The following is a 26153-nucleotide window of genomic DNA, read 5'->3' on the forward strand; positions in this document are numbered from 1 at the left end:
TACAGGAAACATATCAGAATCAGAATCAGAATCAGAATTACTTTAATAATCCCCAGGGGGAAATTGCTTTTTGTTACACACAGCTCCAAAAGAATAAGAATAAACTTCAAACACGAAAGTAATAATAATGATACAAATAATACCACTACTACATATATATACAAGTAATTAAATTCAGAATAGAATAAGACGAAATAGAATAAAACATTATAGGCTGTGCAGTTACTTATACACATTTACTTAGCTTTCCTGGCAGAACTAGGCTTCCATAAAAATCACTTCCAACACCAGTTGCGGGTTTTTTGTGGTCGCACTATAGCGTCCATTACGGTAAAGAACTCTCATGTGACGTCAGTTTGGAACCTGTCACGCCCATTCAGAAACAGAGAGAGGTAGAGAGAGGTAGGGAGGACGGAGTAAGTATTTACGCTGCCTCCAGTCTTGCACAGTGAACCGTATCACTGTCACGTCCTGCACAGCGGAGAAACAAAGTAAACGTACTCTACGAAACTACACTCAAAAGTAGTTTTTTCGTCTTGTTGGTCGCGTCTTCTTCAGTCGTGAAGTTGGACCAGACAAGGTGAGTGGTGCGTTTCAGTACCCACAAACAAGCTGAAAGTGTTTTACCCCGTGAACGCCACCGAGATAATTGAAGCATCCGTTCTCTTTTTTTATTTTTTATTTTTATCATAAGCCAGTTCTCAAGTTTTCGGGGGAAGTTACAGAAGTAATGAATTTGTTTTATATAACGTTAAGAATCAGAGTAAACGTGGAAAAGCTGTCGAGTTTGTCATTTACTGGTCGCTCTTTTCAACTTGTTAGAGGCGTTCAAGTCCACTGATTTGCACACCGTTTCCTTTCCATTAAGGGCTGTGTTTTCCTCCATTTCCCTGGGAGGTGGGTGCAAACAAGCAAGCCAGGGAACACCGGTCAACGACAGAAATAAAGAGTGTGCGTGCGTGTGTGTGTGCCATCCTATTACCTCTTCACACAAGTCTGAGCCAGTGGTGTGTGTGTGTGTGTGTGTGTGTGTGTGTGTGTGTGTGTGTGTGTGTGTGTGTGTGTGTGTGTGTGTGTGTGTGTGTGTGTGTGTGTGTGTGTGTGTGTGTGTGTGTGTGCCATCCTATTACCTCTTCACACAAGTCTGAGCCAGTGGTGTGTGTGTGTGTGTGTGTGTGTGTGTGTGTGTGTGTGTGTAAAAGACAGAAGCTTTCGTTCACAGACTTGAAAAGGTTTCCCCTCAATACAAACCTCATTCTGAGTAAATGAAGTTGTGGTAGATGAGCTAGACTGAGAGTTGAGAGCTGCTTGAACGTGGCCAGCATCTATCAGCAGGTTATGATGGGGTGTGTGTTGTGTGCATTAATCACACAGAGGAGCTCAGAGGGGGGAGGCCTGTTTTTGAGCCCTTTTTCAAACCTGTTGTTGGTTGAAACAAAAAAAAAAGCATCATTTTATGAGGTGGGCGAGGGGATGCATAACAGTTTTCTGTGTGTGTGTGTGTGTGTGTGTGTGTGTGTGTGTGTGTGTGTGTGTGTGTGTGTGTGTGTGTGTGTGTGTGTGTGTGTGTGTGTGTGTGTGTGTGTGTGTGTGTGGTTTATGGCTGGATGTCGTGACAGTTTCATCATGATGTGGCTTGCTCGAGAGGGTTGAGGTGCCCCCTCCCTCCTCAGATCTGCACAGATTAGACAGGTTTACAGGTCTGAACTTTATCAGATGGCTTCTGTTCGGTTTCTTACTGAACAGTTTTACTGGGGCTTAACTAGGTTGTTGTCAAAAACCTGCATCTACGGTATATTACTGCATGTTTTAACTTGTTGAGGGGCTGACAAGAATTTCTTTCACATCCAGCGTGGAGGCTTCTCATACAAACTGAGTGAAATCTAAGCTTGCAATGATGCAGACCTTGGCCTTGGTCCCTTTTTTGTATCTCAGTGCTGTATTCTTCTTATTCACACTAATAACTTCTCAAATCGAGACAACGTGACATGTTTAAACATTTCCAACTCAGTCTGGAGTTTGGTAACAGAAATGGATTTAAGCATTTGAAATAACAACCATAAACATTGTATTTGGTGGTGGTCCACTTGACATGAAATACAGTTTTAATTTTGTCTGGTTTAAATGTTTCTCCCCCATTTTCCTTTTAGCACTGCATTGTGAGAGAAGAACATATGTCAACAGCCCAGCCCAGTTAGTCTGGAATAGGACAAAGCACTAATGTTGCCGACCAAGGATTAAGTGGGGATTCGGACAGCATTTAAACAACACAGGGGGCTTTAGTAGTGGAGGCAAGCACCGGTGAGACAATGAAAACTGATCCAGGAAGTCCAGTAACAGATTGAAACGGTTAAAGACACCAAAACACTGTGCAATGGTTTGTAATACTCACAGACAGGATTTTACAACTCCCGAAAGTCATTAATCTTTTGTCACAACGGGTGTGAAGTTAAAAGCAGAAATATAGCACTCATGTCACAAGATAATCTACCAGGAATCTAATCTCAGCGCCCAGTCACAGCTAGTTTTGGGCTGCACCCACTCTTCCTTTTTGGGCAAGTTTTACTGTGTCCATTCTGTCAAATGTAGAGATATATTGAATGTCTGAGATGGATTTGCTCCTTTGATCCACCACTTTTTACAATAGCGTAAAAGTTTTAAACATGTGATAACAGTGTATTGGTGTAGTTGGGGTTTATTGCAATTTCTTATCAGTTATCAGCACATATATACACTGATACCAGTATTAACTAATAGCAGCCTGGTTTTTTATCAGTCTAGATGTATTTTTTTACTCATAAAAATGTATTTTAGCTGCTGGCTGCTCAGAGACGTCAGCCATGTTAGTACTGTGTTTTTTAGACGGCAGTTTGAATGCCATGGTCTTCTCCTTACCAGCTGAACCAAAAGAGAAGCCGAGTTTAATGATGATCTTTAATAATGTCTTAAAACATGCATCCCTACGTGAAAATATTAATTTTCAGGATGCTCATGCACTACATGCCATAATTTCCTCTAGCCTGCATGACGGTGCAAAAAATTCAGATGAGTTCCTGGTATCTTTACTAGGCAAAAGCACTGTCCTCACATTTGTCCACTCCACCATAAATGCTTGTAGTTAGCTACGCTGTTATGTCACTGTGTTTTTTTTATATGTTTGTACCTTTCACAGCCCATGAAATCAGGAGATGGAGCTTGTTGTGAGGGCCCTACTTGTTGTGCAATATGATCTGCTGTAATAGTCCCCTGTGAGTGCCGACTGAAGGCAATAAAGCAATGATAATGAGGAGGAGGGGAGGAGGAGTGAGAGCTGCTGAATTGGAAAAGTAGATTGAGCATAAACAAGTGAACATGTAAGCAAAGAGATTTAGATTTTAGAGGAGTGAGGAGGAGAGGAGATAGCAGGTCCGTTGCTTTATTGAAAATGAACTACATGGCCAAAAGTTTCTGGGCACCCATGCATGTTGACTTATGAGCACCTCGTTTCAAAAGCAAGGGGGAAATAATCTGCGGGTGTGACTGCTTCCACTCTTCTGGGAAAGCTTTGGCAGAAGAAGGCTTTTCTCCCATTCAGCCCCATGAGCAGTGGTGAGGTCAGCCACTGACCTGGGGCGATAAGGCCGGACTCGCTGTCAGGAGCTCCGCTTCATTTTAGAGGTGTTGACTTCCTGGCTCTGTGCAGGGCAGTGAAGATCCTCCTCAAAAGTTTGTTTATGGACCTGTCCTGTTAAAACAGGAAAGGATCTTCCCCAGCTGGAAGCATACTGTTGAAAACATTATGGTATGCTGTAGCAATACAATTTCTCCTATGTTTACACGCTGGATTTTATATGAATTAAACGAAGATATAATATGGCAATAAGTAAGCTTTAGGTGGCTTTTGTTACCTTGGGACAGAGCCAGTCTAGCTGTTTCCTCCTGTTTCCAGGCTTTACGCTAAGCTACAGTAAGCTAGGCAGCTGCTGGCTGTCACTTCATATGTACTGTACAGATGTGAGAGTGGTATCTGTATTTTCATCTTATGTGTAAAGTGTATTTCCTAAAATGATATTCCTTTTAGACGAGCCTCAAAAGTGTATTTCAAAGCAACTATGACTGCAACTAACATATTTTTTTCATTCGCATTTGTTTTTTTCTTCATCGATCATTTGCCATCTGAAATACCCATCAGACTGTCCAGAGAAGAGCATCCAATCCTCACAAGTAGGTAATTTAGAACATTTTTGCTTGAAAATGAACATGGAAATAGTTGGCAATCAATTTTATGTCAATTAACAGACTCATTATTTCAGCTCTAAAAGCTACGATAGCCAAAAGCACATTGCAATTTGATGGTGTGTGTTTGTGCAGGACGTGAAACCACTCCACAGTAAAAGGTGTTTTTCTTCTTCTTTCCTTCCTCCTTATGTAAATGATTGTTTGGAGAGAAAATGCATAGATGAAGCAAGGAGATAAAACCGGATGAAAGGGAGTGAGTTATGTTGTTGTGGGCTATCTGAATTCATTCACCTCTGTAAACTGTGTGTGTGTGGATATGTACCTACTGTTTTCCTCCAGGGCAAATTCCACTCTGTAATATGACTGGAATGGCATTGGAGGCTTCTCCATGCTTATCTTAGCATCACTTCACGGTATACTTCCGGAAACATGCGTGTGAGGAGACATTACCAAACAAGGTCGCACCTTGTTAAACCCGTATTGTAAAACGATAATCCTCTGCAGTCCGTCTTTACATGTAAAGAAATATTTGCTCTGCTGTGAAAACACGCTTTAGCATCAACTCAGCGCCTCAGTGGCTCTCAAAGGCTGTGTTTACACGCAGCTGGTCAGTAATGAGATTTGTCCTCGACTCCGTCCCATGTTTTTTTTTTGTACAACCAACTATTAGTGACATGATCTATTGTATCATTTGGACTGATGAAGTGGTGAGGGAGCACAGTGGAAATCTGTATGAATTTAATAGATCCAAAAGCTGTTTACCTGCATAGCATAAATAAATAAAATAAAGTAAATGTAGATAAGTGTTATAAAACCTGTACACATGGCATGTACAGTACATGGCCACGGAATGGAGCCACAGTGCTCGTGCCATGTTTAGCAACTTCAAGGACATGCAGGGACATAACTTGCCGAAGGATTTCTTATCCGATTAAAATTGGCAATGATATTGTTTATTGTGGTTATTACTGGGACAATATATCATCCAACAAAAGCAGTTATAATAGTAACTAAGTAGGAATTGAGAGATAATTTACTGCGAGATGAGATAAATGAATTAATGTATTAATATCTCGTCTCCCATAAACAAGGGAGAGCAGTTCACCAGTTTCACTGTCAAACCAGTTGTATATCAGTCAGATCAGCTTTTTCAAAGGTTATTTCACAATACCATGTGGTTAGTCGATTTAATTGATTGGCCATTTTAGTCCTCGGTAGTCATCAGTCATCGAGCCTTGCCCTTTGAATCTGCATTCGTTCCAGGATTGCTTAAACCCTTTCTCAGTGGTACTGAATGTTTTCTGCTTTTCTGATACAAACTGAAAGTCTTAAGTTGAGACACCGTGATTATCTGAGTGGATTCTCGTATTTTATTTTCAACTTTGCATTTTGCAAATTTTCCCGTCACACTTGTCCAGTGTAACAGTTCCTCACTTGTAGCTCTAAGGCGTATTATCATTAGAGGAGTCATATTACAGTGTGGGAAAGAGGTGCTCTCCTGCACAGCAACTGTGTAAACATACCTACATGTAGTAAAGTAGAACAGAGCCGGATGGTGGTGCTGCACAAGACAAGGCAGGACACATAAGGTCAAGTTTCACTGTTTGTTGTATGGGGTACAACAATGCTTTTTTATAAAGGCAGTGTTGATCCGTCTTGTTTTAAAGTTGTACTTAAGATCTTTTGGATCACAAAAAGCATCATATCCATGAACTGAATTGCTATAGTTTCTCAATTCATGTTTTGGTGGTTACAGTTATTGGGAAGTCTTCACCTGTCAAAACTTGTGACTGAAATCCAAACTGTCTCCCAACCAGTTTACCGCTGTTTAGGAGACGGTTTAGATGTCAGTGTGTGCTCCGCTCAGAGCAAGCTGCACTCAACGTTATTCGATCTCACTCATTCATTCAAGGTGATAGCCTAAGGCATGTTCACTTTAACCCTGCAAAGCATATGTAATATACATTTTATATACATTTGAATGTAACCAGTCTAACATGCTAATGATATTTTTTTTAAAAATAGCGGTGAAAATAGCTGATGAAGAAATAAAAAAAACCTCAGACATGAACAGGAAAGAAATTCTGCTGCTGGTAGACGAGGAAAATCAGAGAAATCGAGAAGCGAGACTATGTAACTGTTTATAGGATAAATGATTTAATTTTCCTAATTACAGCTGCAGACTGCATACTCATAATCACTCAGAATCCTGCTTGCCAGACCTCAAGTTATGCGCCTGTAGGCGAACAGTAATGTTCAAAGGCAGCTAAAGGTGGGGTTTAGGTGCGATGACAGCAACAAGCATGTTCATTCAAGTGGCAGTTCCTCATTGAAAGGTGAGCAAAGAACGGCACTGAAGGCACTCGATGGAAAAGATGTTTCCATTCTTATCCCAGCTGGCTCCAGTGAGCCCCTGATAGATGATGAGAGACAGGCGATTCATCCAATAACCTGACAGGTAGTTTTTGGAAAGTGCCTCCCCTTTTCCAAACAGATTCCAAGAAACACTTCTCAGATGGCTCTGTGTAACAAGCCATCTGGCTCGCCAGGTTTGCAGTGGCCATTGCTGAGCAAGCTATGTTGTCTCTCTCTAAGTCTGTAGCAGGAGTAAGTGTGCAAGTCAAGTGTTTTTACTTTTTTCTACGGTTTATTGTATGAGGATCATATATAGAATTGTTGCTTCTCTCAAACTTGTCACAAAGTGTGTATCTCATACTGAGATATCACCTTTAACTCAATTGCCGTTTTATGAAAGCAAATGTGTTCCATTACTCCCATCAGCACAGTGAGGAACTAACAGGTCACCCTGACCCAAGCTTGACAAGAGTCCATGTAGGGAAAAGTTCCATCATTTCACAACCCATCACCACTGTGGGAAAGTGCAAATGGGGCTTGTGAAATTTAGCAAGGCAAGTTTTGAAAATAAAAGGTTAGAATGACACATTGCTTTTGGTCATTTGTTCAAAATCTGCGTTTTAACACCTCTGTACTTAAGAAATAACCACAAATGATGCTTATCTACCATTCATGGTCCAGTTAGGGACATTAGTTTCTTGTGTCATGTTTGGCGAGCACAATACTGAGGAGAAGAGAGGAGCCATTGTTGTTTTTGTCAGTCCAGAGCTTGATGGGAAGCTCTGTTATTGATGCCGCTGTAACAAGTGCACCATTGACTAGCAAATGAAAGGATCTCTGTCTCTCTGTCATCTTTTCTCTTTGTGTCTTATTCTTAAACACATCTAGGAAACCTTTTTTTTTCTCTCCATTTGACGAATGAAGCTCACAAGAAGTTTACAAATAAAGGTTTCCATTTACCTGTTTTTATGGACATTTTAAATTGCATATTTAAAATTTAGAGTGGAAATGCCAAAAATGAATTATCCCAAAGACGTTTTTATTAGAGCTATAACTAACGATTATATTCTCCATCAATTTATTTCTTGGTGAACTGATTAATCATTTTATGTACAATGAGTCACTAAGAAGTAAAAAGCTTGTTTTTTTTCTGACCAGGAGTCCTAAACCGAACAATATGGAATGTACAAGGACATAAACCAATAGCAAACAGCATACATCATATTTGTGAGGTTGGAACCAGAGAATTTTTAACAATTGTTTCTTGAAAAATGACAATTTTTACAATTTTAACAGTTGACAACTGACTAATCGTTAAATCAACTAATCCTTACAGCTCCAGTTTATACACTTGGCTGAGATTGGAAGAAGAAGAAGTCAGCACACTGATAAGAAGAGAATGCAAATGAGAGCTGATGAAAACTTGTTTTAATGAAGCGGTGAGCAAGTAGAGAGAAATTTGACTGATGGAAGTGGAGGTAGATGGGGTAGATGTGGGAAAATGGGTTCACTAAAAAGTTCATTTCAGCACTTGAGATGGCAGTGTAAGCGGGCCAGAAGATGCAATTTTCTTGTAATTGTGGGATTCACTCACCTCATTGCAGGCATAACAAGAGTGGGAGTGTCTTGTTTGTCTGATGTAGTGTAGACAGTGCTGTAATGGCTCTGTAACCACTCACCATGTAATGCTGTGTGATATTATGACACCCAGAGAGAAACCTAAACATTTTCCAGAATGTATTGTGGCATCAGTTGCAAAGTACCTTTTCTCGTGACCAGATATCCTTTTACATTACCCCCCCCCCTCCTGCAACTCTCCAGTGCCTCCCGGGGAAGTCATAGTTTGAAAACACCTCATTCTTAAAGCTGCAGTTACTAAGACTGAGAAGAGAGTGGACTTTGCTTTACTACTTCCACTCCCTCTCCACCATGCCGCCAAAGCCTGTCCTTTCAGAGCAGGCTGTTCTACACATGCAGGCTACTGAAGAGGCCAGGTTTACCCCAAAATGTCCCATTGAACCTTTCTCCCATATTGTTCCTCGGTCAACTGCTTGGTACTGAGACTGAGATGGCTGCCTCAGTTGTCCTATGATGGAGCACATCACAAGGTCACAGGTTCCTGAACCCTCGGGTGAACTTTCCTGCTTACGTCTCAACAGAAACTTATGCCATCAGAAGAGTTTGAAAAGTGATACAAACCTTGTACTCATAAGAGCTTTAAGCGAGCCCCAAACAACCAAGTCATTTCCTCAGCAGTTGGAGCATGTCCCCCTCCCTGGTGATTGCAGAGAATAAAACCTGGCTGCTTCCTTTTTCCTGCTGCAACAGGAAGAGTTTGGGTGTGACACCCTGAGGAGAGGCTCACACTGTCAAACTGAGAGAGACAAATGGATAGGAAAGCCGTTAAACTACAGAAAAGATAGCAACATGTATGAAATAAATCATCCTCATCCATAGTCATTGAGCACATGTATATTTTATGTCTCTTTTTGGACATTGGCATGGCAAACATTATGTAAGGGAGCCACTCATTACTGCAAAGCGAACCGCCGACAGAGCGATGCCGGACCCAGCAGCTTATTACGCGGCTTCATACTTAAGAGACAATTAAAAAGACTTAAAAATTTTATTAATTTAAAAATTCTTTTTATTACTTTCACTATCAGAACTACGTCCATAGCAACGGCCTGTTATACATGGCTGCTATATAACAATATAATAATAATAACAGACCGTAGAATGTAGTAAATGACCAATCAGAATCGAGTATTCAACAAAGCTGTGTAATTAACCTGCTTAGCATCCCCATTAGGAGTGTATGATGTAATCTGATGCCCTCAGACAACTTCATGAGCAGATAATAGTTACTTTCAGTGGGAGTCAGTGACACAACTCTTCCAGCACATGACATTCAAAGCAGGAAAGCCATACAGTAATTTCCTTCAGAGTGATTTACAGTTGGTAAGAGTGGGATCTATCTCAGATTTCAGGGAGGATGCATGCAAAGGGACATGACACAAGTTCTTCAGATAGAAATGTGTCCAAGACAAGAGGCTGCTGCTGTGAGTCACAGTGTGTGTACATTGCAGCCTTCTTGAATGTGTGCGTGAGTGAAATACGGGAGATGAAACATTGACGCACATCTGAGAGTGAGTCATCAAATTGTAGGATCAGGACCATCTCTTACTGTCACACGCACACATGCATAACATTAGGCCTTGCACTTGCATACACAGGACCATACGCACACCCACCCACGCTGACTTCCAAGCGCACAAAGAGCTCAATATAATAGGCTGTCTCTATTTAAGGTTAATGCTCTCTGCCTTCAGAGCTGCATAATGTGTTTAAAGCAGCTCTCTCGGATTCTTTGTGTCAGTCCGAACAAGGCCTCAATAACCTGCCTGGGGCTGTGAACATCTCTGGCCCACTTCATGTTTTTCACCTCACAATGACTTTTTCCACTATTTTCTGACATTTTATATATCCAATGATTAATCATAGATAGATCAGATAAATAGATAGATAATTAGTACCGCCACACTTTAGTGTTATATTAGAATATACTGTAATTCTTCTCCAATGCATTTTTTATATACTACTTTAAAAAGGGTCAGAAGTGAGAGTGCCACATAGACTCATCTCTGATTAAGATGGAGATTAAAGGGCTACTTAACGTATTCAATTGCCGTGCCCCTTTTACTTTGAAAAACCATACCAGATTTTTATATATGTAGGGTATTTTTGATGTTAACATATGACACAGTTACAAAAAAGCAAATGAAATGTTCAGTATTTACCCAACAAATTACATAGAATTAGCTGTATGATTAACTATTAAGTCACAAAAATTGTCCAACTATTCCTTTAAACAGCTACTTCTTATGGCCAAGGGGAGCCTTAGGTCAAACCTTAAGGTACAATAATTGACACTGAGTGTAGAAACGACGACTGTTTCGAGAAGGTTGTCGCCCACAAGTTTCCACTGCAGTAATAAACAGAAGAACTTCGTCTGACATATTACACACCTCGTTCCTCACGACACCTTTATGTCATCTTGTCCTTGTTGGCATTTCTGTTTTCACCATAAGTGAAAAAAGAACTGAATGACCGTGTGAGAAAACTACTGAGAGAGGCAGAGGATGGAGAATAAGAAAAGGCTGGAGGAAAAGGGAGCGATTAAGACAATTGTGTTAAAAGTTTCAGTTCCTCGCAAGGTCATGCTGCTCTCCTTCCTCTTGCCTTTTTTCTTTGTTTTTTTTCTTCTTTTTTTTAATTTTTTGTCCTGGCTTTTTAAAATACAGACTGTATTTCTAGTCTGCATTGGTGTGACCTGATGTTTGTATATGTGCATAGTAGTCCAGTGCTGTAAAGGTGTGTTGGACGCGAGAAGAGGCAAAATCACAGCAGGAAATGCGAAAGACGTGTACCTTGCGAGTTGAAAATATTCAACTTGAGAAATAATTTGCCTGGCAGAGAGCTCCAGTATCCCAGAGAGACCACGTCAGTGAATGTATCCTCCAGGGGAATCTCAGTGCTGATAAGTTGTCGTGATGTTGAATTAAAATTGAGTAGCTGAGCCGGTGTCTGTGGGCAGATTGAGCTCTGCAATACTACTTTATGATACCGGACAAAGGGGAAAAAGTCAGCCAGGAAGTTAGACTGCCTGTTAAATTCTGAAAAAAATTACTTGATGTTATTTGATTCTAGATTTTATTTCTACTTTACTGTGAAGCAAGTTAGCACAAACAGCAGCCGTGTTGTGCTGCTCGTATCACTGTCTGAATCATTCGTGTTTCATTTCAATTCATATCTGCACAAGGTGCCTTCCTGCTCACCAGTAACTTACCCACCATAGCATTTTTCTTACCCTTCTTCTATTTAGTTTTCTTATATCCTGATTGGTTTAACAGTGGTTAGATTAAATGTGGTCAGCTGCCACTCGTAAGTGGCTGAATGTTGCCTTAAAAGTTTTCTGTGAGTTGAATTCAAACTTGTGGTTGAATCAACTCTGTCGATCTCTGCATCTTTCTGCACACTGGTAGAGGGACTGAGCTAGGATTGCTGTTTTGCCCTGTTATCACTCCCCATGCTAAGCTAAGCGAACCTGCCTCATATAAACCATAGACACGAAAGGGGTAATGTATCAGTCTCATGTAACTCAGCAAGAAAGCAAAAATGAAAAAAAAATCCTTTTAAATCCTTTTAAAGAAAATTAACACCGGCACATGGAAAGACAGTGTTAGAATTTAACAGTCTTTCTCACTGCTTATGCCACCAGCTCTTACAGCTGCTACATGCAACACTAATCCTATGATGTAGATTTTATAAACTGGCAGCAGATCAATTGCTATTACTTTACCATGTTTCACACATCCATAATGCAAAGTACCAACACATACAGTCACTGACAGAAATGTCAAGGACAGTCCCTTTGCAAATGAGATTAGTTTTCTCTGTGAATGCAGCTGAATGATCCATTAGATGAATGGATCCGATCTTATAGAGAGTGCCAGACTGAAACTGTAAACCCATGGTCATACAGTATAATGGCCTCACCGCATGGGTAGTGTTTGTTTCAGCGTGCGTGTGTGTGTGTGTGTGAGTGCAGGTGCGCTGGCCTGAGAGCTACTGTATGCATGTATACATGCGTGTGACCGTGATGTGCGCGTGTGTGCCCCACTTGGCTGGTATTTGCTGTATCAGCAGGGTCTGAGCGTGGCGATTTAGTTGGAGAGCACTATCATGGAAAATTCCATAGGACACAGGTTTAGTCCAGGGCTGAGAGAGACAGAGAGAGAGAGAGATGTTTATCCAGAAGGTATTAAAAAGAAAAGAAGCCATTCATCTGAGGTTGTAAGGACTTAATTTTCCAAACACTTTACATCCCTCATTTTATTTTCCTCATTGTTTAATTCAGATATAAGATCAATTTTTATCTTATTTATTTTTAAAAGTGAATAATGAATATCAATAAGAAATTTCATAAATCTCAGTGTGGATCAAATCTCAAATATGTAGTTATAATTAATATACTTTCTATATGAGCTTACGATGTTTGCATCAGTTTGGTTGCCTGCGTAGAACCACTTTGGTTCAGACTGAATTATCTCAACAACTATTGGATGGATTGCTGTGAAATTTCCTACAAACATTTATGCCGGCCTGAGGATGAATCGAAATTACTTTCTTTGTCGCTTGAAATATGTGACACATCTTGGCAATATGATGCTGGATGGACTATCCTGAGGGGATACATTCTCATTACTTTGATAATTCATACTAAGTGACGCTCCCATCTGCCTTATGCGAATGGGCTTACCTGATAAAAGTCAGAATGATAGCATTGCCTCTGTGGTTATGTTTGCATTTTCGAGAATGTGGGTGTTATTTAAATTACGGATGTTTGTAGAGAAGATTTTGGCAAATACAAAATTTATATAAGACACAGTATTATATTTTGTACACATAAACACATTTCCCTACATACTTAACCATCCTGCTCTCCATAGATTTCTGTCGTCCAATATTATATACAAATTCTAATAGAATTTACCTGAATTTATATAAAAAACCCTACTTATGATCACACATTAATGTTGGTCAAAATACTGCCCCATCTGCTCACAGAGCTCATTCTGAATTAATAATTGAAATACATTCAATCCAGACATGACCTGTAGTTCTGAGAGGAGGCATGAAAGTTGAACACCGCTGAAAGCCTTGAGGGGGGCAGATGTTCCTCAAGAGGAAACTTAGACCACAGTGCTTACATCAACAGTGCACTTGTGGTTGAAATCTTTCTCTATGAGTTTCCCGAATAGATTAGTGTGTGCGTGTGCGTGTGTGTGCGTGTGCGTGGTTATGTATGGATACAATTCAGGTGGCAAGTTCTGACCTCCTTTCACAATCTCTCTGTCCTTATCTTCAACTCCTCACTCTCCCGCTATTTATTTATCTCCCTGTTTTGCACCTGTAATGACTCAACTTTTCTTATCTATCTTTGCATGGATCTTCTGTCTCGCTTTTCAAGCTGCTGCCTTTTCATCACATACTTTGATGTGGACTACCAAAAGCACCATAATGTGCTGTTGTCCTACATTTTTTACTTAGCTTCATTTCTCAGTTTATACTGTAAAGATAATAAGTTTGTCTTGAATTCCTCTTGGCTCTAACTTGTCTGGTCTCTCATTAATCATCATGGTTTTTAGGCAGGCTAGCAGCTTTATGGATGGCAATGTTGGTCTATCGGTAGGTTGGTCCACTATCTCAACAACTGTTGGATTGATTGCCATGACTTTTTGTATAGACATTCATGATGAATCTTAATGACTTTTGGAGATCCTGACTCTTCCAGTAGTGCCAATGTAGTTCTGTGTATGCTCTTGCTCTAAATAATGAACATCCATCCATCCATTGTCTATTCTGGATATCCTTAAGGGTCATGGGGGGGCTGAAGGGCGGGGTACACCTGGAACAAACCTGGAACCTTTTTGCTGTGAGGCAATAGTGCTAACCACTGCACCACCATGCTGCCCCAAATAATGAACAGCAGAGTATGAATTCCTCAATACCTACGTTGATTCAGTAGCAACTTTTATTTTGAAAGGTAACACTTTCAGTGTCAGTAAACTTGGTCTCTATAGCTCCTTTGACAAACAGTAACAAGATGCTTCACAAGTGCACAGAAAATACAAAACCATAAAATACAACAAGAAAATTGTCCTTATTATATGCCTTTGAAATTCCGTACATTAGCCACAATACAACTGAACTGCTGATGCTTCAGTTAGAGATTCAGGTGTGTTGTGCAGGTAGTGGTTAATGTATAAGTAGTGGAGATAAGTAGCGGGCCAGAGGTCTGGTAAGCTCACTTCTTTCTGATTCCACACCAATGTTGATTCAAGTGACATCACTCGAGGCAGTTTATCAGACTTCACACAGTTCCCTTTGGAGACGCCAAAGGCTTTATACGACTTTTTGCACATATGCAGTAGTACTCATCACCTAACATCACCGATTTTAAACTCTTATGTGTATAATCAGTGAAGTGCCCCTTTAATATCAGTATGTTAGCCTTGTCATTGTCAAAATGATGTAACTCTGACAATGAATAATGGCAGCAGATGCACTGTAAATACTACGTATGAAATAATCGGTGAGCTGGCAGCCAGCTGTAATTGTTCAATTGCGAAAACATAATGGCCTCCAGCATCATCCCCCTCCTCCCCCAACTCACACAGCAAAGTTACATATTTCCCATAAGGGAGGAGAATATCTTTGAGTCTTGGACTATTGCTCAGACAAAAAAAAAGGAAATTGAAGGTGACATTGTGGGCTTTGGGAAATGATGCATTTTGTCTTAATTAATAGACAAAATGATGCATCAGTTAATCCAGAAAATAAAGGGTTGATCTATCTATCTATCATGAAAATAATAGTTAGTTGCTGCCCTAGTCCTCTGTGTTTGATTGTGATGAGATTCTGAAAACCATATGAACCATCATGAATCCTTGAATCCTTGAATACACCACCAAGGATAAGTTTGCAAAGCATCCCGTGCCTTGCATCCCCATACCACAAAAGAAAAAACATTAGTAACTGGATAAAAAGTAGCAGATTACCGACCTCAAATGAAAACAACTGCAGCCTGAAAGGCAGGAAAAGGTTGCACTGTGCTTGGGAAAATGTACAAGTAAAAAGTACAGTGTTTGGATTTTGTAGATAGGCGGCCTAAACATGGCAGACCACCATTATGGCCCTTTGAAAGGAGCATGCAGTAAAGAGTAACTTCACGGGCTAAATCTGTACTCACCTTATCATGTTGTGCGAGCCTCCCTAAGACATTATCTCTTGCTTATCTGCTACTTTTCCGTTTCATTCTCCTCCTCACTCTGTGCTCCTTCCACAGACCCTCTCTCCATGCCTTTTAATGATTTCTATTTCCTGTTTAACTTTGATCTCGTCATTAATTTTAGCCATGTGACAAATAGAAATACTAAGTAATAATAATAATAATAATAAGTATGTGTGTTTAAGTTGATTCACAGGGGGGGGCGCTTGTCACCTCTGTAAATAAATGATGAGTGTTTGAGTGTGTACCTCAGTGAGAATGTGTGTATGGATTGTCAGTCATAACCCTGCCTTCCTAAAGCAGGAAGCGTGCTGTCCAGAGAGGCTGTGATTACATTAGCCTCATGTATATTGAGTTAGGATGGATCAGATGCTCTGCTCGCTCTGCTCTGTGCTTGGAAACTATAAAATGCATTCAGGCCGATGTCGCCAGAGTGTGCAGCTGTGCAAATTTTATTAATGTCAAGCAAACCTTCTTGGATGAATGTAAACGTAACTTGTAAAGAGTCTGCCAGCATCTGCAAGAATGGCGCTACGGTTTTTGTCATCATTTGTCATCTGCCAAAATGGATGATACCGATGTTTGTTTTCTTCCCTTCATTGCCAGTATCCATCCCTGTCCAGTATGAAAACCAGATTCTACAGAGCTAGATAATCCATCACAGCAAACACAATGTCTGCCTTTGTTCCATTTTATCAGCACGGAATTGTGCCTGACTGAATGTTTCCTTATCAGTGCTGCTTTTTTGGCCCTTTAGCCGCTAAGTGCTCCACTTCTTCACCGGCCAGGCACCAGCATAGTTTGCCTGGTGTTTGGTGCTATGCAGGCAACGCACAGTGAGTGATCACAATCTAATTTACAAGGAGTTTTCTTAGAGCGCAGTTTATGGGCTGGATAACCAAAACAATAAGCTTAAGGAAGTTAAAACATTCTGTAGCGATGTACACTAGAGAATGTGATCATTTGCTGTAGGTTTGTCACTGTGAGCAACACCGTTTATGTTTCGCATAGACATTTGACCTATTGTTAAAGGGTAACTTTTGTATTTTCAAATCTGGATACACACCCATATTTTGGCAAAATGACTGGTAGGTACAAAAAGTTTTGGAACTTGCTCTGTGGGCAACTACAACCGATCAAAATACATCCGCTTGTGCATATTTCGCCACTGCTACTACTATTCTAAGTGTCTGACGATATTACAGAAAGAACCCACCTCCACCCCATAAATAGACCTGTAAGATCATCATCAACTCCACTGACAAAAACAGTCATTTTGTTTTGCAGAACACAGTTGCTGGTCTACCACAGCCTCAATCTGTTAGTTTGTTTGTGTCACTGTGGGGGTCTGGTGTTTTCAAGGGTTAGTTTTGTTCCAACACAATATTTTGTGTAGCATACAATACCATAAACTAACTAATCGAGGCAGCGGTGGTAGACTAGCATTCTTACATTTTTTTTTTAATATTGGTCTTGAAATCACAGCCTGTATCTAATAAATAGTCTTAAATAGTGCTTTTGGAAACCCGGAAAATGGAAAATCTGTTAACCCCTCTCTGTCAACAACTATTGAAATGCTGACGTGAGTTCAGAAGCTCCCGTTGCCTGTGTCATTGTTTCCTTTCATTATATTTGTCTAACAGCCCTCTCTCCCCCCTCCCATCTTTTTCCTCCGTGGCTCTCTTTGACCAATGTATGACTAATGGAAAGTTGAAATCAATGGAAGTTTTCTTTTCTGCACTTCCTTAATTGGTTGACATAGCTTGTGATGTAATGAGTGATGATGTAAGTCCTGTGCGGAGGTGAATGAGGGGACTGTTGTCCTTGGCGGCCGCTGTCAGGTCTCAGCAACATTGATCTGTCCTCAAATTAGTGTTCCTATGGTGAGGGGGGTTCTGCGAATGCCACCAGCAGGTCATTGATTCATTGTTTTTTTTTTGGGGGGTGGGTGGGTAAGGGGTGAGTTAGAGACTGGAAATGCATGTTTTTAAATGATATTTTGCACAGACTGACTGAATGTTTGCGTGTCAAATACTTCATCTCTCCTGCGGTCCTCCTCTCCCCAGGTGTTTGATATCCTCTGCTGCACCCCCTCTTGAGTGTCCCCCCTCTCCTTCCGTGATGTCCTCTCAGGCCACGCCCATCCAGGGGTCACGACCAATGACCCCTCCCCTGACCTCTGCAGGATCCCTGCGTTCTCCACAGTCACCAGGTAACGACATATTTTTAAAGTACTGTTAAGAAAACTATAAAGAAGTATAAAAGAAGTGGATGTCGCCACTGGGACATCACCCATTGGTTTATTCCCTGCCATTTTAAAGCCTCGATTTTCGCATTTTGGCCATCACCATCTTGGTTTGGGAACCAATAGTAATGTTTATTTGGTGGAGACCCCCGTGTCTGATTGGATAGGCACCAGTAACCCTGAAGCAGACTCTGCTTTATCATCTATTTTACTCCAAATTGTACCATCATTTCTGAAATGTATATCATGCTGTATTGAAGAAGGGTCGAAACTAGTGATTGTGATCATAAACTTGACAGTGTTCAGATCAGTTTACTACTGAGTCTGTGAAAACCATTGTACAATAATGTCTAAAGCCTGCATTACAAACTGGGGCATGGCATTTGAAAAATGTGGGCAGGATATTGTGGCCACTGCTGCTTCGACTTTGACTATTCTTCTTCTTCTGCCTCTTGTAAGTTCCCCAACAATACTAAACCACTGAATCATCCCTTCAAAATAAGGTTTCACTCCTTGTACCGACGCTCACAGAGGTAACAGCGTGTGTGGTGTAATACCACAGCAAACTCTTGAGCAGCTACCTCATCAGAAATCCAACAGAAGAGCAGTTGGTGTATCTGTTTACAGTCATCAGTACAAGGCATCACTTTTGATCTTTGTATTTTTCCATCATACCACGAGTAACCATGATTGGATTTCGTGCTGCAAGTGGTGCGAGTAGTTTTCCACCCAACAGGCAGAGTAAAATATGTTTGTCATCTTGCTGAGGACTTTTTATCCGACAGCTCCCTGTGGCTGCTCTCTGCTCGCTGTAATGCTGTTAAAGGATGTGAAAAATGGCCATGCCTTGTTTCACTTTTGTGATTAAGAATTTAAAAAGCAGGTCTTTACAGAGTGACTTCACTTATCAAAGCATCCAGCCTCCTCTTTCAACTCTATTGTGCCGGAACAATTAGCCAAAGGCAAAGCAGCTTTCTTTGATGTATTTTTTCTGAGCATAATTCTGTATAAAAGAGTTACACTATTGTATTCCTGGGGAAGGCAACAAGAGGTGTCCAGGGAGGTCAAGGATAAAAGCACATGGCCACCACAGCGGAAACCCTGGCTGATCTTGTCTGGGCATTTTGTGCTTGTGGGTGGAAAACCACTGAGGGATCATGTCCTTGTTGCTGCACCTGATCATGTGTCAGCTCTGACAGGGTGAAACAGTGGAGGGAGGGGGTGGAGGGGGCCCCTTGCAGGTGGGTGTGAAGAAGCAGCTGGCGACACCATGTGTGCCAGAGGTGAAATGGCAGCAACAAGGAGTGCACTGCAGAGAGAAGAATAAAGGGTCCGTTTTTTTTTTTTTTTAACAACAGCACCTGCTTAGTCATTTTAGTGGTGATGTCTGCCATGTTACCTGGAGGTGTTGAAGCAGACGCTGACATCAAACAGAGATGCGCCATTCTGTGTGTTGGCTGTCATGATGTAACGCACTGTTTTTTTGTCCCCACAGAGTCCCTGCAGCCTCCAGCCTGCAGACACAGAGACCGCTCACCTTCCCCCATGAGAGGCTACCTCATCCCCAGCCCTCTGCCCACACGCAGAAACAGGACCTGCTCAGCGTGAGGACACACACACACACACACACACACACACTCTCACTGTAGAGGCACACGAGGTGGCCTCATGAGCCAGTGAAGCGAGTGTAATGTTAGTACAGCTCGCTCAATTCATTAGTCACTGGTAGTAAATCTTGAATGTAGTGAAAGAGAGAACAGAAGCTAACCTAAGCCCACTCACTTAAGTTCCACTTGTCTCATATCATTTGTGTCTACTCGACACTGCAACCAGGGTGAACAGTACTGTCTATCATCCATCACGCTGAAAAGCCAAGTGTCTTTTCTTTTTTTTTTAGAGGGTTCCTTTTTGCTCCCTGGCTTCAGTACGATACAATACATCTACCTTATCATTCCTTGCTATTGCAGACAGTTGTAGGCTTTTCAGCACTTAGTTGGAAGAATATTTATTAAGCTTTGCTTTGAGTTTTTCAAGAGTTTTGACTTTTTTTCGGTAATAGCCATTTCACATAGTTGCATTAAGGCCTGTCACGATGATTTTATCGATGTATTGTACGATATATGGACATCCATCCATCCATCCATTGTTTGTACCGCAGCTGGAGCCAATCCTGGCTGACACTGGGCGAGAAGCGAGGGGATACATACATGTATATATGTACACACACACACGTGGGTGTTGCTGTGGGGATAGTGAAGATACTCCAAGCAAAGGAACATTCTAAGGAAGATATAATATTCTTAATAATTAAAAAGTTCTTTCTCACTCTTTGCATAATGATGTAGGTAAACTCTCTGAAGAATAGCAGCGTGTTCTTGAAAGGGTGCACTTACATTGTTATGTTATTATATTCTCATTATCAGTGGTTCTTAACATGATAATGATGTCATTTATTGCAATTATTTCTTAACAATATATCATCCAACAAAAGGAGTCACTGTGGCAGGCCTATTTGCATTCTGTAACTGCCTCTTGTACCGTACTTGTACTTGCTTTAACCATGACTGGCAGACTCCGTCTTTCTCATGTAAGATTTAAATTGCGCACAAAGGGATTCATAGGAAGCCATTCATGTATTCATGTATTTGATGTGATTGCAGCGGGCAAAGCGCGGCCCGTTTCCATCTCCCCATTTCACGTAATTCAGACATGCTACATGTTTGACCCTGTGCATATTGCTGAATACATGCTGAATTCAAAAAGCTCTAATAAGCCCATTGTTTCTCTGATAAACAGTTAGCGACTAGCTGGCAAAGTGTCAGATATTAAAGTTTCTGGAGACGAGCATAGAGCTAAAAGGAGAATGAATATTTGACTGCATTTTTTCAGCATTCAAAAACATAAATCCAACTCAGTGCTAATGTTGGAGTGTCTGCTGGATGCTTGTGTTAGCCACATCTCTCTCTCTCTCTCTCTCTCTCTCTCTCTCTGTGCAGGACGGCTCGTGCATCAGAGGGTCCCGTCTTTACTGGTGTGTGTAAATGTTTTTCACGCTCCAAAGGCCACGGCTTCATCACGCCATCCGATGGAGGCAATGACATCTTTGTCCACATCTCAGAGTAAGTGTGTGTGCGGTAGGTTGATGTTGGAAGCATCCCGGAGAGTGTGTGTTCTCGCAGGCTTACGGGGTTGGATATATACTGTGTTCTTGTATTCCTGCCCCGTATACATATTTCTATGCACAGTGGTTCAGTGGGATTCGAGCGAAGCGTGAGGATGAGTGTGTGTTTTTCCTCATTGTTTCCGATGAGGTGAGTGAGAGGGCTGCTTTGGTTTTAATCACTGACATCACACTATGAGTAGAGAGAAACACACACACACATCCACACAGGAATGACAGTAGCTACAGGATTGTGTAGGAGGACAACACAATAGCTGATGACCTTCACCATGGTCCCTTTGTTATCACCCACAGGGCTTAAAACACAAAGACGTCAGCAGTACACACTCACACACACACTTTTAAACACCAACAAGCACATAAAATACAGCAGCACAATGTATAGAGGACAATACATAGTTCACAAAGTCAGTTTCTCTCTTCTTTCCACTAAGAGTCTGTTTGCATCCTCTGTGTGTGTGTGTGTGTGTGTGTGTGTGTGTGTGTATTGTTATGAGAACAAATGTTGCTTTTCCACCCTGGTTGGAGAACATTTTTCCTGGTCCTCACAACGCCAAAGGGTCATTTGAGGGTTCAGACTTGGTCTTAAGGTTAGAATTAGGTTAAGGTTAGTATGAGGGTTGGGCTTAGGTTGTGATGGTTAAGGTGAGGTCTAGCGGCTAGGGAATGCATTATGTCAATGAATGTCCTCACAAAAATAGAAGTGTGTGTGTGTGTGTGTGTGTGTAGTGGTGCTTTCAGGTTAATCCACTCTGGATATAGTTTTTGAAAAGCTGTGTTTTCTGAAGTGGAAACCTGCTGGAGGGCCTGAGCAGCAGGAAAAGCGATGTGTTCTCAGATGTATGAAGTGTCACAGCAGCCTAGCCCCAGCTTGTACATCACCATCGCAGTCACAGGAAATCAAATCCATGTTTAAAACACTTACTGCTGTTCTAGAGTATTGTAATTATTAGGCTTTTTTCCCATCTTTACATTTCCCCAAGTGCATTTTTCTACCTTTTGCAGACTACAGGTTACCTGGTGAAATATAGAACTGGTTTGTAATGTTCTTACAATGTTAAATATTCTCATCTAATGCCCCCACAGAGCCTTATTCTGTGATATGATCCTAGATTCTATAAGTTTACTATGTCTGTTTGCGGTTGAGGGAACTCACTCAATCACTTTGTTTCCATATGTGATGACCTTGACCTTAATGTGTTGCTGGTGTCCTCTGATTGGTGATTTTATATAGCCCATGTATGTCATTTTTGTATTTTTTTCCTCATAAAGAATACCCTTGGGTATTGTGTTGGTCATGTAATACACCAGAGGCCCAAACTGGGGTAAATTAACTGGCAAAGCCACCGCTGCACATTCAGTGCTGTAGCTGTACAAATATTAACAGCTGAACCACAGATTCTATGTTCCATGAACAGATTTTAAAGCTCGGCTGCTTGGCACCTGACTGGCAGGAGAGTAGAACCATTTCCCTTGTTTTTCCATCCGTGGTCCGTGTCATTTTTGGAACTCTGGTTAAATGTAGTGGCAGTTCAGCACTTTGACAAGCTGTTAGTGGAGCATTTCCTCCGCAGATGTGTACATGTCACGTAAAGCAGGCGAATAACTTCCACTGTTCCATCATTTGTAACCTCTGAATCCCTTTCCCTCCCTCTCCTCCAGCATCGAGGGTGAGTACGTGCCAGTGGAAGGCGACGAGGTGAGCTACAAAATCTGCTCCATCCCTCCCAAATACGAGAAGGTCCAGGCGGTGGAGGTGACCATAACCCATCTGAACCCCGGAACCAAACACGAGACCTGGGCAGGACACGTCATCAGCAGCTGAACGCTGACACCGACGGGGGGGGCGGGCGTGGTCGAGGCGGGTGGGAGGGGGAGCTATAAAAGAAAAAGAGAGATAGAAGGGTTACAGGGGAGTATTAGATGATGGGATGGGGAGGACACCGAGGTCATGTTATTAGATGTGCCTGTTTGACACTTCAAGACACCTCAAACACGTCACAGGAAACATGGACGACGTCCTTAGACTAGTAAAGGTTTAAGGGAAATCTGAATGATCTCATGAAATGTGGGAGACTTCCTCTGGCCTTCCTGGAAAATGAGTGAACTATATTTTTGGAAAACATGCAATAGGTTTGGTAAATGAATACATTGAAGATTACAGTGGAGGAGATTTTCTCACTTTAGATTTTTTTTGTTTAGATTTTTAGATGCGCTGCGTTGAAATTTGATGGTGAATTGTTTGAAATCGTACTTGGTTTGATGAGGAAATTGATTTCAGCTGCAGTTATCACTAACATGGGAAGTGTTAACAGATGCAGGGTGGCAGTGATCTGGTGTATGAGCTCTCCATGTTACATTGTGCAGCAGCATGGGGTTATTTTCCTGGCATACATACAGTGTGTGCCTACATCTACCCAGAGAACTTACAGCTCTGTTTGTGCCTACTTATACCAATCTATCATCTGTGTTTGATCATGTGTGGATTAAAGCATTTTCAACTGGTACATCTTAGTGGATTGAGTGTCTTTTTAAAACTTAGTTTTTTGGATAAAGTCTAAGTGTGATTCCTCCATACTGACAACAGTGACTCCCTTTGTTCTAAAATAAAGACTACAATAATGGCTTCCCCTCCCTAAAGCATAGAATCAGCCAATAGTGGGCCTCCAAAAGTGACGTGTCATGGCTGACGTACTGCTCATCATTTATTGTGATTGTGATACTCAGTTATGCATAACTGGGGTTTGACCTAAAAATGAAACCTTTCATTGAAAGAAGGCACCACTGGTTTAACATCGTAAGGTAGAGATACTGTCCTCACACAAACAATTCCAAGTCCAGTTCTCCTTCCCCATTTTTGTCATTTCTGTTTTGTTTTTGTTCTTTTGTTCATTCCCTTACAAGCTGTATATTACATATTGCACATTTTATGATCAATCTGTGCTGGATGTGAACATTTACAACAATCAAACACAAAGGTGTGATCATTTGCTTGTAATCATTTTGAATCCATGTCATGTCATGAACCTTTTCATGTTGGATCAGCAGTGCACAGCACATATTCTTAATGCCTCCAGAATTCTTCCAAACTTTGAATCCGAGCAGCTCCACAGATTCCAGCCCAGATCGTTGATGTGAGAGTGGACGCATGAACGCAGGTAAGATGAGCATCTCATGGCATCTTGTTACAAAACTGTGGTCACATTAACACGTTTTCTTTTCCAAAATTCACTGTTTTACCTTTTATGTGCTGAGTTTGTCCTCAGCAGAACAGATAAGCCTCTTCTACTGCCCTCCTCTGTCCATGTATGTCTACTACAGCTTGACACACAGTCCAAAGGTCATAGGTCATACTGTATCTCCTGCTCACAGCCATCATCTCACCTGTGGAGGATCATTTTACCCAGGTTCATAGTTAGAATAGAAAACTTAAAGTGAACTGGCAATTAAGTTAATAGTATATCACTATTACTGTTAATCTGCAATACTAGGGATAATCAGCCCATATTAAATGTTAAAAAGAAATGGGAAACTGATGAAACAATATACAGAAGCTATTCATTGGAAAGCATCACATGCTGTAGGAGTTTATATTGTCTGAACAAAAAGCCTAAATATATGAATAATTATGAATTAGTTAATTAACTAACCTGACTATTAATATCATTATTTATATTTCAATAATCATAAGAAGAATAAGAATACCTATCTGTATTCACATTCAAATGCTTTACAGAACCATTAGCCTGCTTTTTTAAAATTGTTTTATTTTGAAATGATATCACCGGATATACAAATGCTATCAATGGTAAGGGCATCAATAGCGGATTCCACTCCGTACACAGCTCTTTAGATTTGTAGATCTGTGGGAAACTGTAATAATTACATTAATTAGCTGTAAATGTGATATTAATGAGAACTTTTCTGATATCTGTGAACTCACCATGAATTTAAATTAGTGTTGCAGTTCCTCACTGTGACCACTGGGAGGCAGTGAACAAGGTTGTTAACACATTCATCAGGTCAACAGTCAAAGCCGCGTAACGTCAAAGCAGACACAATACCACGATAGACGACACTACCTGTTCCGGTGATGCTTTTCAAAATAAAACAAAAGTGACGACTATTTTTCTTCCTCTGTTTGCTGCTGGCAGTGTGGTTGGTGGCAGGTAAAACTAAGCATCTCGGCTGTTTGTTTGTATTGACCCTAGAGAATTGTTATGCAGTCATGTTGACATAGTGTACCAGTTCTGTCTGTCAAATTAAACGTGTGAGAAAAGCAGAAACAACAAACACAATTTATTTGAATTGAAGACAAAATATAAAGTACTGTGACCAGGATGTTAAATGTTCAGGCCTGTCCAGAGATGGAGTAACTAACAGGACAATAAGAAGTATCAACATCTCTTACTTAACTAGAAATACTAATAAAATGTAGTAAAAGTACAGACGGAATAATCAAATAACACTAATGCATCATTGCTTTAGCAGTATTTTATTGCTGTGGAGCTCGTTTTACCTTCATTATGGACAGGTAGCCTCATCCAGTGGGGTTTGGGTTCCTTCCTAAGAGTCACAGCATGAATGTGATCACGTTGATCTTGGGATTATTCATGAGGTGAAAACAAAAAGGAAAGTTTTCTTTTTGACTTTTCTCACAACTTTTCTTTCCTGTGAAATGCTGGGTCGTTTCACCTGTTTGTGGCAAACAATGTGGGATGGTTAGAGAATCCATGTGTCTCTGGTAGAGCTGATAATAACTCACTGGCACTGAGACAGATGTGAATATTGGCTGCACAGCAGGACGGTGTGGTTCTACGTTGCCCTTCGCTGATTTGGTCAGCAGAGGGCGCTGAATATCCTTATTGTATTTGCAATGCTGCTCGCACTCAGCTGTCATCTTTGCCAAACAGCTTGTAAAAAGTCAGCCAGCCACCAAAACAGGGAACCAGTCAGTGCAAACAGTGAGTCACAGGATCCCCGTTAGGTGAGGCCTTTTGGCTGCTTGCTGCTCACATTTTTTAATGACAGGAAAGGACTTCCTGCAGCCTGTCAGAGGACTCAGCACCGACATAAAGCATTCAAATGATGTTGATCTGCATCTCCTGAAGGTGTAGTGGGGGGGTTCTGATACACCTGATGGGGAAGACAGAGAGAGAAAAGGGGAAAGGAGGTAAAAAAAGAGAGGTGGGAGAGAAGAGATCAACAGGGCATGAAGTGGGTGAGAGAGGGATGGGGAGGATGAGGTGAGGATGAGGGAGAGGACGCAGGAAAGGAGGGGTGCGGAGGAGAGCGGGATG

General features: G+C 41.2%; 1 protein-coding gene across 1 annotated transcript; it reads left to right on the forward strand.

Annotated features, from left to right (window-relative positions):
- Positions 1 to 425: 425 nt before the first annotated feature.
- Positions 426 to 23360, forward strand: carhsp1 (calcium regulated heat stable protein 1). The gene is made up of 5 exons (XM_070847850.1): positions 426 to 580; positions 17494 to 17639; positions 19168 to 19276; positions 20669 to 20791; positions 22516 to 23360. The coding sequence occupies exons 2-5, from the start codon at positions 17549 to 17551 to the stop codon at positions 22676 to 22678; spliced, it is 486 nt and encodes a 161-aa protein (XP_070703951.1). The 5' UTR covers positions 426 to 580; positions 17494 to 17548; the 3' UTR covers positions 22679 to 23360.
- The last annotated feature ends 2793 nt before the right edge of the window (positions 23361 to 26153 follow it).

This window comes from Pempheris klunzingeri, chromosome 17 (genome assembly GCF_042242105.1).
Source record: "Pempheris klunzingeri isolate RE-2024b chromosome 17, fPemKlu1.hap1, whole genome shotgun sequence".
In the NCBI taxonomy this organism is placed as follows: Eukaryota; Metazoa; Chordata; class Actinopteri; order Acropomatiformes; family Pempheridae; genus Pempheris; species Pempheris klunzingeri.

What these genes read in the sequence shown, in the direction of transcription:
- carhsp1 (XM_070847850.1), top strand. Translation starts at nt 17,549, where the DNA reads ATGTCCTCTCAGGCCACGCCCATCCAGGGGTCACGACCAATGACCCCT. An exon ending in AGAAACAGGACCTGCTCAGC is followed by an intron (nt 19,277 to 20,668) that starts GTGAGGACACAC and finishes CTCTCTGTGCAG; the next exon opens with GACGGCTCGTGCATCAGAGG. An exon ending in ATCTTTGTCCACATCTCAGA is followed by an intron (nt 20,792 to 22,515) that starts GTAAGTGTGTGT and finishes CCTCTCCTCCAG; the next exon opens with CATCGAGGGTGAGTACGTGC.